This window comes from Fonsecaea pedrosoi (assembly GCF_000835455.1).
Source record: "Fonsecaea pedrosoi CBS 271.37 unplaced genomic scaffold supercont1.4, whole genome shotgun sequence".
NCBI lineage: Eukaryota > Fungi > Ascomycota > Eurotiomycetes > Chaetothyriales > Herpotrichiellaceae > Fonsecaea > Fonsecaea pedrosoi.
Genome location: NW_013550612.1, coordinates 2,393,091 through 2,405,720, shown reverse-complemented (window position 1 = coordinate 2,405,720; position 12,630 = coordinate 2,393,091). Strand labels below are relative to the sequence as shown.

At 52.1% G+C, this 12,630-nt stretch overlaps 4 protein-coding genes across 4 annotated transcripts; 1 reads left to right on the top strand and 3 right to left on the bottom strand.

The window, feature by feature from the left end:
- Positions 1-642: 642 nt before the first annotated feature.
- On the bottom strand, positions 643-1,845 carry Z517_06672 (uncharacterized protein; the record flags this gene model as incomplete). Its single annotated transcript, XM_013428411.1, has 4 exons — positions 643-769; positions 827-1,223; positions 1,330-1,633; positions 1,744-1,845. 4 exons carry the CDS (start codon positions 1,843-1,845, stop codon positions 643-645), a joined length of 930 nt encoding a protein of 309 aa, XP_013283865.1.
- A 314-nt stretch (positions 1,846-2,159) lies between these two features.
- On the bottom strand, positions 2,160-3,269 carry Z517_06671 (uncharacterized protein; the record flags this gene model as incomplete). The annotated part of the gene is made up of 3 exons (XM_013428410.1): positions 2,160-2,593; positions 2,644-2,802; positions 2,855-3,269. The coding sequence occupies 3 exons, from the start codon at positions 3,267-3,269 to the stop codon at positions 2,160-2,162; spliced, it is 1,008 nt and encodes a 335-aa protein (XP_013283864.1).
- Positions 3,270-3,513: 244 nt separating this feature from the next.
- Positions 3,514-4,680, top strand: Z517_06670 (uncharacterized protein; the record flags this gene model as incomplete). Its single annotated transcript, XM_013428409.1, has 1 exon — positions 3,514-4,680. The coding sequence occupies one exon, from the start codon at positions 3,514-3,516 to the stop codon at positions 4,678-4,680; it is 1,167 nt and encodes a 388-aa protein (XP_013283863.1).
- A 2,247-nt stretch (positions 4,681-6,927) lies between these two features.
- Z517_06669 (uncharacterized protein) lies at positions 6,928-11,985 on the bottom strand (the record flags this gene model as incomplete). Its single annotated transcript, XM_013428408.1, has 2 exons — positions 6,928-11,598; positions 11,656-11,985. 2 exons carry the CDS (start codon positions 11,983-11,985, stop codon positions 6,928-6,930), a joined length of 5,001 nt encoding a protein of 1,666 aa, XP_013283862.1.
- Positions 11,986-12,630: the final 645 nt, after the last annotated feature.

Genomic DNA, 12,630 nt, shown 5'->3' with positions numbered 1-12,630 from the left:
GAGATATTGAACGTCAAGAGTGCTTGAAGCTACTTGAATATCACGTGTAATCGGATGAATGAGTGAATGGTGTGGGGTGGTGTGGACAACGATGCCATAGATATACCTAGGTACGCAGAGGGAGCGGACGAGAACAACGCAGAGAGAAGATTGAATTGTCCATTCCTAACTTACTCGACCAGGCCCGGTTGATGGTGGGAGCCGAGTTGTATTGAGTTGAGTTGAGTTGATAACCTGAACTTCATTCCATTTCCCTGCCTCTCTGTCATGTCCAAGACAGACACTCCCTCTCTCGTGTTCATCCAGCACCACGTCTCGCCGGCCTCGATCTCGGCACTTTCGCAAGCTCTCAGCAAAACTTTCACCGCATGGATTCCTTCACGCCTCACGTCAACTGTGCAGATTGCGCACATGTGAGTGAGTCCCACTTCGTCATGTTTCCTGCCCATGTCTTCCGCCAGATGGATCTCCTCCAATTGCTTTTGCAGCCAAGAGCTCCAGTTTGCTCCCTTCTCTCTTCCCGTTGTCACTGTGTATCTCGCCTCATGAAATGTAACTCGGCACATGGCGCTGAAAGTTGCAATGTTCCTCGTTGTACAGGTCGTGCCGGCCACCCAAAAAACCCTGGAGGTAGGGATGAGATCAATTAGCGCCAGCCGCCCTCGCCAGGACTTCAGTGGCTTTGGCCGCAACGGATTCGACAGCTGCGCTCGCTGTGTCGCCAACACTTCCGTTGACATCGGCATTCATCACTTTGGAGGCACTGGCACTTGAAAATGGGATGGTGTTAGCACACGAGCAAAAAGGGCTAGGGGAGGAAACGAACCCAGTGGAAACGGCAGTACGGGACGCCTCTGGCTCGTCTGAGACACCATCCTTCTTCTTGATCGGGGTGGCAACTTTTACAGCTGCAATTTCTTCCTCTCCAGGACCAGCTGCATCGGTGACTTTGTCGGCGGCAGCAGTGGCAGATTTGCGGGGAGTGGAAGCTTTCTTCCCTTTGGCAGGAGTAGCTTTAGTGTCGCCGTCCATCTCACCATTGTTTTCACTTTCGGTCACCTTCTTCTTGGCGGGAGTTCTCCGCTTCTTCGGCGGCTTCTCGTCCTCGTCACCGTCGCCTGGAGCAGCCTCACCGTTGGCAGCGGCCTCGGCTTCTTTCTCTGCTTTAGTCTTGCGGGACCGCTTCTTGGGGGTCGTAGGAGTCTTGGGTGTAGTTGGGGCTTCTAAGGGAGCAAGAACGTCAGTATGCGAGGCTGTGATAAAAGCGATGAGATGCGTAGAAAACGTGGCTTAAACATGTACATGTTGCGAGTTTTGTTTGAGACTGACCTTCAGATCGATTCGCGTCGCCGGCGGCAACAGCGGGAGCAGAGCCACTCTTCTCATCGTCACCGTTGTCATGATCACCACCATCCTTGTCGGCGGCGGCTCCAGCACAAGCCTTTGGAGCTGGCTTTGGTGTAGCGACATTCGAGTCTTTGGCTTTGCGAGGTGTTTTGGCCTTTGGCGTGCCCGGTTCATCGGTGGATGACTTCGTGTCAGTGAAGAGCTTCCTCCTGACTACGCACCAGGCGGTCCTCGCTGAAGCCTCGTTTTTGAAACCAAGACGGTCGCAAAGTGCGGCATAGTCGATCTGAAAAGGACTGTGTCAGCGGGAAAGAATCGTAAGACATCTCTTCAGTGGCCGTAGCGGCGGCGATCTGGCTGATGGTCATTGCACTTGAGAATCAGGGCTAGACTTACCTGAATATCACCACCTTTGACACACTGAAGAGCAGCAAGAGCGACTTCTCCTTCACGAGGAGTCAAACCACCTGGAGCTTTGGTCGTAGTAGCGTCTGCCATGGTCGGTAGAGCTTGATGGCAATGTATCGAGGCTGAATGTGGTAGGTCGGCTTGTGCAAGGTACGGGGGATGAAATGTTGACGAAGAGGAAGATGCGTTTGGTTTGAGAGTTGAGAAAGATAGTCAAAGTTGAGGATGGGAGCAAGTGAGATTTACGGAAAAGACACACAAGAGTGACTGTTGGACTTGGCAAGGGGAATATCATGCCAGTGAATGCTCGATTCTGCCAGACGTTTTTGTTTCAGACACAGTTGAGTGAGAAGTTGAGATGTGAAGTGAGGTTCAAAAAGTGCCAGAATTGACTCTGATTTCAATCATCGCCGCCATTTGGATACGGCATTGCTTTCAACCCCAGTAAGTCGTTCGTACACTTTGCTCCAGATCCCCGGAATGACATCTCTTGCTGCTCGTCCACCCGCCGACTCAGGCCGTACATAGAATTGCGTCGGATTCGGTCTCAGAAAGTTACCACGCTGCACCATCGGTCCAATCCACGCAAAGCTAACAGGCCGAAAGAGGCTTTTGATCGGTCTCGTGTCGGCAATTCTCAATGTCACCACATCAGTGATGGTGAATGACCGCATAAATCTCAGATCAAGTGTGGCATCTCCTGGCAGGCTTTTCGCATAAGCCATCGCTACTTTGGGAGACGTCTGAGCCGACGCTGGAAGCCGAAGGAAGATCTCCGTCACCATTGGTCTCAGCGTCCAGTTCACAAAGATGAAGGGCAAGAGGCCCGCAAACCATACTGCGATTCAAGATCAGCGGGCTGACAGGACACGATGAGGGAACACTCACTGCCAGCTACAGTCCATAATGAGCTCCCACTAACCCAGTGCGCCGGAGCCACTATGACGGTGACAAACGTCAGGGCCGCAATCGTGGTGAACCGAAGGAATGTGAGCATATATATCCTCCCATTGCCGGCAGTGTATATGCGCAATCTCTTCTTATACACTGTACATGTCAGTGTATGTGCTCGCCGCGGAAAGTTGTACGAACAGCGCACCCTTTGGTTCAGGTCGAGGGGGTAATCTCCTCGTCAACTGCTCGATATGGAGCCGTTCTTTGGGTGACAGGGTCAAGTTTGGAGCGATCTCGGCCTTTGGAATAACCTTGAAGGGAACCTCAACATCGCGGCCTGTGTCGAGGGACTTTTCCTGCTCTTCCTGGGGTATGAGTTGCTTATTTTCTGACGCGCGCGGGGCTGGAGGTATCAACGGTCGAGCAAGGTTCGGTTTTTGAGCCTGCAGTTGACTGTGAACAACTTGAATTGGAACACTTTCGCTCTTTGGGTGCTGGGATTTTTTTAGCCTTTGGTGCAAAGTGCTGAATTGAGTCCTTCTCGAGGCAGCATATTGCCGGGAGCAGGATTGGAAGGCATAGCGGAGTTCAGCCACCACAGCTGATGGCAAGCCCCTCATCTGTCTCAATCGTATCGGACTGCGGTCAGTAATAACTGGTGTAGAATTTGAGACACGCGGTTGCAACCATCCATTGAAGTTGGAGATGCGCGCATCGCGTCCTGCGACGGAAACTGCGCCGAGGACTGAAGACAATCTCGCCCAGTCGCCGTCCCCTTCTTCCACCCAAGAGCCCCTCGTCAATGCTTCCTAGATATCATGTTCACATCTGGATGAACGCGTCACTTCCGACTTTTCTGCCAAAATGCGGTGCTGGGTGCTGACGAGGCTCTTGACGGTGATATCGCTGATATCTCTCTGGCCAGGGGTTCTAGCGTATGTCCCGCTCTCTGACGAGACGCTGCAACATGGTCTTCCCCGTCCAGAGACCAGCGATTTCGACATACACACCGGAAATCTCCTTGCGCCTATATTGATTCCACGAGTCCCCGGCACCGAGGGCTCCAAGAGGGTCCTCCAGCATTTCGTCGATTTCTTCCACGCCTCTTTGCCAGATTGGTCATTGACCTTCCAGAATTCGACCGCAAAGACACCCACCCACGGAGACAAGGAGGTGCCGTTTGTGAATTTGATTGCCACTCGAGACCCCCCTTGGACGCAGTCCGGCAATGTCGGGCGCTTGACCCTGGTAGCGCATTACGATTCCAAGTACGAGCCGAAAGGATTCATTGGTGCGATCGATTCGGCGGCCCCGTGCGCCATGATCATGCATGCCATCAGATCTATAGACGCAGCTTTGGCCAAGAAGTGGTCTACGATGCAAGAGCAAGGGTTTACCGATCCTGAATTTGAGGAGCAGAGGGGAATCCAAGTCCTATTTCTCGACGGCGAGGAGGCTTTTCTCAGCTGGACTGCGACCGACAGTATATATGGAGCCAGGTCGCTTGCCGAGGAGTGGGAGCACACCATGCACCCAGCCACGAGTGTCTACAAAAACTACCTCGACTCTATCGAACTGTTTGTGCTGCTCGATCTTCTCGGGTCCTCAGAAGACCGTCCAATTCCCTCCTGGCAACACACCTCTCATTGGTCATATGTGAAAATGGCCGAGGCCGAGCAACGACTTCGCAAGTTGGGCATGTTCCGGAGTAACCCATCGCGGACGTGGCTGCCCGAAAAGGATAAGAAGGAGACCGATAGATTCGACAGCTATATTATGCAAGACGATCATATCCCTTTCATCGCTCGGGGTGTCCAAGTCTTGCACCTCATCCCCGCTCGGTTTCCTTCCGTCTGGCACACGATGAAGGACGATGGCGCGCATCTAGACATCCCCACGGTGGAAGACTGGGCTCTCCTTACTACAGTGTTTGCCGCCGAATATATGGAGCTGGAGGGCTTCTTCGGAGACTCGGCAGCAGCTAAGTATGACAAAAGACATGACGAGTTTACAAGTAAGGATGAACTATAGCCACATTTGTTATCGGCGTCAATGAGTCTGACTTGTGGACTTAGAAGGCTGAGCCAATCGGGGTATGGCACCCTACGACTTTACGATGTCGGTGTCATCAGCTCCAGCCCCAGCTCCAGCTCGCGACCCCAGGCAGCCAGCACCACATGCTGGTTACAGAGAACCGGCCAGCTAACATTCTGTGACACCACCGAGCACCCCTTTAGAGAATTCAAGCCTGCCTCCCAGAATTGTCTCAGGATAACACGGGGTTGAAGTCCCCTTCTCGTGCGGATAGAGACTGCGGGAGTATCTGCTTTCAACCCTATGTGGCGCAGGGTACACTTGCAGCCACAGTCTACGGTGGGCAACGTCTATGCTCTTTTCGCCCTGGTGTAGCGGCTCCTCTGGGAAATGCTCTTTCTGCTATTGGTCCGCTGGCGCCAGAAAGGGCGGAGTAAAGGCACCAAGAAGGAACAGATGCAGATTGCTGATGGCGCGGTGGACCTACAAGCACCGAGTACTGGCACCACACCCACCCAACACCAGGCTCCGGCTTTGCTTTGTCAGGAACAAACCGGATTATACAGATTATCACGTGATACCCAGCCTTGCTGTGGGACCTCCTTCCGGGCTAAGGGTGTTGCACTGATCTTCCACGACATGCCATTGGACCTATATAACATGCAGATCGTGGTCCATCCAAGAGATGGTTAGGGTGCTCGCCCCCATTCTGATTCGAATGATGACACGACGAGATTGAGCCACAACTGTCGCGGCTAGGGTTATACATGCATCCACCATTTATCCAGGCACTTTCCTGTCTCGGACGGCTTCCTGTTTTGACATGCTATACAAAGTTCAATCATTCCATTCTACAACCTCCGGACACTCGTCTTTTGTGTGCGCTCTCACCTATACGCCTACCTCTCACGGCACGCCTGCCTCTTTTATCCAAGCTTTCCCCATACATCAGAGGCCTAAATCGTTTGTTTTGGGTTCATCTTTACGCAAAAACAACTTGTTGCGGCTTCCTCTCATGGACGCCTTCCCTTTCAGTTTGCCATCTGTCGTCCAATATGGCTCTTCGTTTCTTATTTCTTGCTCTTTTCGGTACGCATTCCTCATTCTCTATGCCTTCCCTTCTGGAATGTCTTGTTTGGATGCCTCTTTTCCAACAGTTTCCTCAAATTCGAAGGCGTTCTATTCTATTCCGGTGCGCTTCCAAGACAAGGAACGAACGACTTGATATCAACCACACCCGTTTCTCACTTGCTCGGGCTCAACGCCTGTCCTGGAAGACTCTTATCTCTCCGCTTCTGCCCCTCCTTCTGAACAACCTCCCTCTTTCGATGGATTGTTTACACCGCCCCTATGGCTCTCCACTGCTTTGCTTTCCCTCCCACTAGCTATCTCCCCTCCCTGCACGAGTGCACCAGGACTCTCTCGTCGCTTGTTTAGGAGTATGTGAATGAGTGAGTGATATGCGTATGCGCAGCCTTGACCTCTGGTCTCTGATCTGTGATTTCTGCTCTCTGACCCTATTCCCCGTTTCGGAAGCCACAACCGCGCCTCCCACGAACCAAACCACTTCTCGCTAAAGCGAACTTATACCCTTACCATGCCGCTTTTCCGGAGGTATTTCTGTTTTCCCCCTTACCTAGCTGGCGGCGCTTGGCCTCGAAGTGGAAAAAGTCATCACCTCGCCAATCAATAGCCGTTGTCGCTGTGTAGAGACGGACTGGAAATGGAAAGGGAAAGGGATTCCTTCCGCAATAGGAACGGACGAATCCCAAACCAGAATACTGTTGCGGTGCGGTGCGTAGATAGATGGATGGCTTCTGCCAGGTCACATAACATATAATATAACTCATACTCAGAAAGCATCATACTAGGTCGATATCATATTGTATGATTCATACAATTCATACCGTTGTCATCATTCAGAACTAACGGTAACTCCATATCCCAGCCACGCCAGACCAGACCGGACCAGACCATGCCGCGCCATATCGTGCCTCGCCTTTAACATGCCAATTTTTCGAAATCCTTTTAGTCTACTATGTACTCATGATTACTCACTCGGTGCTCACAGAAAAAGCATTCCACTTCTGAGGGCTTACTTTTGGGACAATTTCCCCCCCCCCCCCCCTTTTTTTTTCCTTCCGTCAACAGACATACCTACCTTAGGTACCTGTATCTACCTCATTCCCTTGCTGTAACTTTTGGGTTGGTGGTCGTGATGTTGGGTGAATGCTGGTTTCGGGGTTAAATTCCCCATCCATGCTCTGGGTTGTCGTCGTCCTCCTGGTCGTTCTTCTTCGTACCGCTGGTGCTTGGCTTGTTGGTGGTGGTGGTGGTGGTGGTGGTGGTGGTGTCGCTAGAATGGGGAGCAGGATTTCCTCCTCCTGTGACTGCTCGATGATCTTCTTGCTCCTGCTCTGGCTCGGGTTGCAGATCTTGCCCTTTCGCGCCGCCACCACCAATCCCCATGATCCTCTCTAGCTCCGCCCTTTCACCACTCATCTCGACCATGCCTCTAAACACGCCTCCTTTCTTGCCCATCAACTCCCGGGGACCGTCAAACTCGAGCACCTTTCCTTCTCCCATGACCAGGATCTTGTCAAAGTCTGCAATCGTGCTCAGCCTGTGCGCAATCACGATCAACGTGCTGTCCGTAAACTCCTCGCGGATGCTGCGCTGGATCAGGGCGTCCGTCTCCATGTCCACCGCCGACGTTGCCTCGTCCAAGACCATGATTTTGGGTCGAGAGACGATCGCCCGGGCGAGACAGAGAAGTTGTCGTTGTCCCTGGGAGAGGTTTAAGCCACCTTCGGAGATCTTAGACGAGAGGCTGCGGAAGATATTGGTGTTGGTTTGCCCTCCCTCCTCGGCGTCGTGCTGATCTAAGATGGGTGTAACACTTCCACTAGCCACAGCCGATGATGAAGCCGTGGTGGACGAAATCAAATGCACCCGCGCCAGGGCATCTTTCAGCTCCTTATCTGTTTGTTGCTCGAACGGGTCGAGGTTGCTCCTGACCGTCCCCGAAAAGAGGACTGGGTCTTGTGGAATGATCGCCAGCCTCGAACGCAAATCGTACAGCTTGATCTTGGAGATGTCTATTCCGTCAATGAAGATGCTCCCGCTTCGGGCCTCGAGGAATCGGAACAAGGCAAGTGTGAGCGAAGATTTTCCCGCGCCCGTGCGTCCGACAACGCCTACTCGCTGATTTTTGGTCACTCTAAATGTCAACCCTTTCAATACTGGTGGCAGGTCAGGCGCGTAGCCAACTACCAAATCGCTGACCTCGAGATTGCCCTCGGTGGGCCACGCCGCTGGTGCGTCCACGCCACCTTGACTCTCGGTAGTAATGTTGCTATACTCCACAATTCTCTCGGTGGCGTTCATGTCCAACTCCACGTTCGAGTACTGTCGCAGGAACCAGATCACACCTTCGCTCATTCCGAGTGCGAAACTCAGGGCAAATCCGGCAAGACTGGAGTCAATGCTCGTGATGGACACAATAAGGGCTGCCGTGATAGCTGCGAATAAGGCACCAACCATGTTCAACCGCCACCCCATCCAGCGATTGAACAGCCACAGATGCCAGTACGCGCGACAATGTCGGTCAATTTTGGTGTACATCTTGTCGAGGTATGTGTCAGACTTGTCAAATGCACGGATTGTTCCAATGCCCATGAGCACCGAGCCAAATTGCTCAAAGACGGGAGACTTGGCATTGCTCTCCAATCTCTTCACCTCCCGTGCACCAGCGAGATAACGCAGTGCGTAATACATGGAGATCGAAAGCAGTCCGACGGCAAAGACGATCATGAACGGCGACACGAATAGTCCTGCAATCACGACTGACAAAACGTGCATCATGTTGTGGAGCATAAACGCCAAATCCATAGCTATGCGCGAATCGAGCATGTTGAAGTCGGAAGTGAAGCGGTTGAGGATACGTCCGACTGGCACGGTATCAAGCCATCGTAGAGGAGCGCGGAGAACGGCGAAGGCGAGTGCTTCAAAAAGGATCTTGGAGGCGCGGATTGAGGCTATAAAGACGAGAAAGTAGCGAATTGTGCCAATCAGCCAGGCGACAAGGGAGATACCAAGGTAGACGCCCAAGTAATATCGAAGGTTCGCATCAATAGCCGCAGTAGAGAATTCCGAGTGGAGGTGGTGATAGAAGGTACTTAGAGACTGTGAAACCAGCCTCTGGGGAAAGATATGCTCCGTCTCCGTGCGGTACGATCTCGTCCACACACTAATCCAGTACGACCTGCCCAGGTAGACGGCTACCCAAATACCAAAGACGGCGAGGATGAACAACCAATAACCAAACCCGCCAGAAGCCTTGAAATAGGCGGCGTAGATCCTGTACTTCACAGCACCGGTCTCTCGCTTCTCTTCTTCTGTAAACTTCTTTGGCGGGTCGCGGCTCTGCTTCGCGTCATTGAGACTCGCGCGCGATGGACGCCGCATCAGATTGTCGCCCACATCGCTAAGAGCAGATTTGCGTCTCGAACGGCGTGAGTGGTTGGTCAACAACTTCTGGAGGCCGCCGCCGTCGTCAACGGTGAGATTTTCGACCGCATCTTCTTCCTCGTCCTTCTTTCGGTCTGCTTCGCCTTCCTCGGCGAGGATCGTTTTGAGTTTCCCAGTACGCCGCAATTCCTCCGTTCTGCCTGCTTGTTCAACGGTGCCGTTGGACAATAGGACGCTGTAGTTTGTTTTTGGGAGACACAGGGCGACGTGGTGCGTCACCAGTATTCTCGTTCTATTCCGGCCCAGCTCTCCTACGAGCGCTTGCTCGAACAGATGTCGACCAACATGGGCGTCCACTGCTGAAAAGATATCATCCAGCACCATAATACCAGCTCTCGAGTACAGGGCGCGAGCAAATGAGACCCGCCATTTCTGCCCGCCGCTCAGATTGATGCCATTGGCACCAATGTCAGTAAGTTCCCCATCCGGCAGCATTTCCAAGTCCTTTGTCAGAGCACAGGCATGCAAAACCTTTTGGTATCGGTCGTTGTCCAGAGGAAGTCCAAATAGGATGTTGTCTCGGATAGTGGCGTTCTCGATCCAGGGTATTTGAGCGACATAGGCGATAGACGATTCAATTACCCAGTTACTCCTGTTTGCAAGCGAGTCGTATCGCTGGTCAGCGGGCGGTGGTTTGGGGACGAAGATTTCGCCCGCAAGAACCTCTGCCTCACCGATAATGGAGGCTAGTAGCAAGCTCTTCCCAGACCCTGTGCGACCCGATATGACACTCAATTCGTTCTTGGGGAAGACGAGGTTCAAGGTGCGCAAAGCGAACTGGCCTTCCTCGTTGTCTGGGTTGTCCGATGGCCAAGAAATTGTAGCGTCTTTGAAGACCACAGTGTCTCCAGGCTTGGTGCCGTCGATTCTTTCGGGCGCGTCGAGGTACTCCTGAACCCGACCTGCAGACACAATGGCATCGAGAAGATCTGTGATCATTTCTGGAATAACGGCCAACGTCATTTCAATAGCTTCAAAGACGGAAATGGTCGTAAAAGCCACTGACGCAGTCAATTGCTTGTAGATCAACACGTATGTCGTGAGGGACACAGCCGCCAGCATGACGGGTCCGAAAATCCAAATACTGATCAGTGTAGTGTCATACACAAAAACTCGCCATTGGGTCTTCAGCTCCCTTCTCCGCGTCTCAAGGATCTTTGCGTACCAGTCCCTTTCAAGGGCACTGAACTTGATTTGACGGATGCCCTGCAGAGCTTCGGTCACTACTGCCATCTTCTGATCGCGATATTTCATCAGGTCGTCTTGGGCAGTGGCATATCGTTTGGCAGCCATGATGTTGATGGGGGTGATCAATGCGGGAGCCGCCAGTCCAGCGAGTAACGGAATAGGTCCTATCAATTTTGACAAGAAGCCGATGGCAAATATAAATTTGATGGCAGATCCCAGAAAGACGTAGTTGAACGTCGCAAAGTCCGCGATGCGCTTCGAGTCGACACCGACCAAGTTGATGGTGCTTTGCTTCGACTTCTGAAAGTCTCCCTCTTCGTCCTCTTCCGGAGTTCGATCTTCTCCCTTGTGGCCGGCGTCGGTGTTGACTACGACGTCACCGTTCAAATTTCCTTTGGCCTCTTCTCCTTCCTGCTTCTTGCCTGTGCCTTTGACGTCTTTTCGTCGAATAGCTTTTCCAAACACGACAGCGGACAGTTGTTCGTAAATTGGCACGCCGATCTTCATGAATGTGATAAAGAACATCCAAGCCTCGAGCCAGGATGAAAAGGTGATGGACAAACCAAGGCCGATCACCAATAGCCATGACGTGAGCGCCACATCTTCACCTTCATCTCGGGCTTCAAGTGTACGCAGGATAAAGTAGAGGGCAAGTTGGGGTAGAAAATCCGTGATGGAACATGTCGCTTGTATAACCCACTGCTGAATGAAAGACCATTTGTGTGCCCAGAAGAGCGTCTTCCAGAGTTTGTCTTTGCGGCCCACGGCCTCGAAGTGGGCTCTTAATTCTCGAGAACGGGTGTCGTGGTCGATCTCATAGAGATCATCATAGTCAAGGCCCTTGTTCTTGGCCGCAAACGATAGGATCGCTGAAGCCCAAGAGAAGGTGAGCTTTGATAGGGCGGCAACTGTATTTTGTCGGTCGACCACCTTGTCATTCCAATAGACATCAGGCCGCCGAGGAATCGACAGGCCTGCGAAGAGAAGGAGGATTCCACAGATGAATTGAACAAGTGATAGTGTGAGGTGGACGTTGCGCGGCAGTGGAGTGACTTTCGACTGCCATAGGGATATATTCTCCACAGCTACAGCGATGGCAATGAGCAGGCTGGAGAAGCTTGTAAAGATCCCAAGACGATATCGGTGCTTGGAGGAAGGTGTAACATAGATGGCAACAGTTTGGAACAAGACCAGAAACTAAAACAAATTAGACGTTACGACTCTCGACCATGCAGTATCAATCGCCAGACTCACCCAGGTTGCAAATTGAAGCCATTGTTCGACGGTAAGAGATAGATGCGGACGAGTAGTTGTCAGTACTGCGGTACCCAGAGCATCGAGAAAAGCAATGGTAGAAATTATGATTAGTATCAATCGAACGACGAAGTCGGAATATGCTCGTTGAGATTCCTCCGTCGCCTTTCCGTCTTTATCCTCATAAGATCCCAAAAGCTCTTGATAATGGTCTTTCTTCGCTCGAATGCGCAGGAGGACCTGACGAAGTGCTGGGATTGAGATGGCGCCGACAACAGCCAGACATGCTATTGAGACTGCAGCAGAAGTTGACGAATGATGCGCAGTCATGATGGGACAGGCCAATGCGGTCCGATTAGAGAGCTAGGTATGTGCAGGACATGGTACTCGACACAAACAGTGACTATGATGACAGGAAGACGTATGGCAGACTTTATGTTCCAGTTTTGAGCAGAGGAGAGACGATGCAGAATTTTTAATGGCAGAAGCGCAACGTGATGGAATTCTTAGTGCCAGGGCCAAAGCCGGAAGGATGCAACTTCACCAACACCAACAACTGTAAAATGTGACCAGAGAACTGTCTGGAGCCAGGTCAAGTCATTGTCCAGGTTCTGTCTGAGGTGACGGGTGTATAACGATAGCGGTAGAGAAAGGATAAATTTCGTATTCGGAGAGGCGTAACAAGATTGGGCAGGTCGATAGCTTTTCGCTCGTAACTACGTCGTCGGTGGAGGCGAAGCGAGCTCCGCGTCAAGAGTCCGTCTTCAACCTCCACCATCCTTGCCATCCGTCTCCAACACCTATTGGTAGAGAATGTACGTACCCTTCTCGCTAGTTGCAGATCCCTGACCCTACAGAGTTCCCAATGACTCACCCTGATATGGAGTTTCTACACCATGTGTCAACGATATGCTGGGCGCAGGCACCACTTTCTAGGGAGAAACGACATTGTTAGGAACAAGACATCCCAAGTAT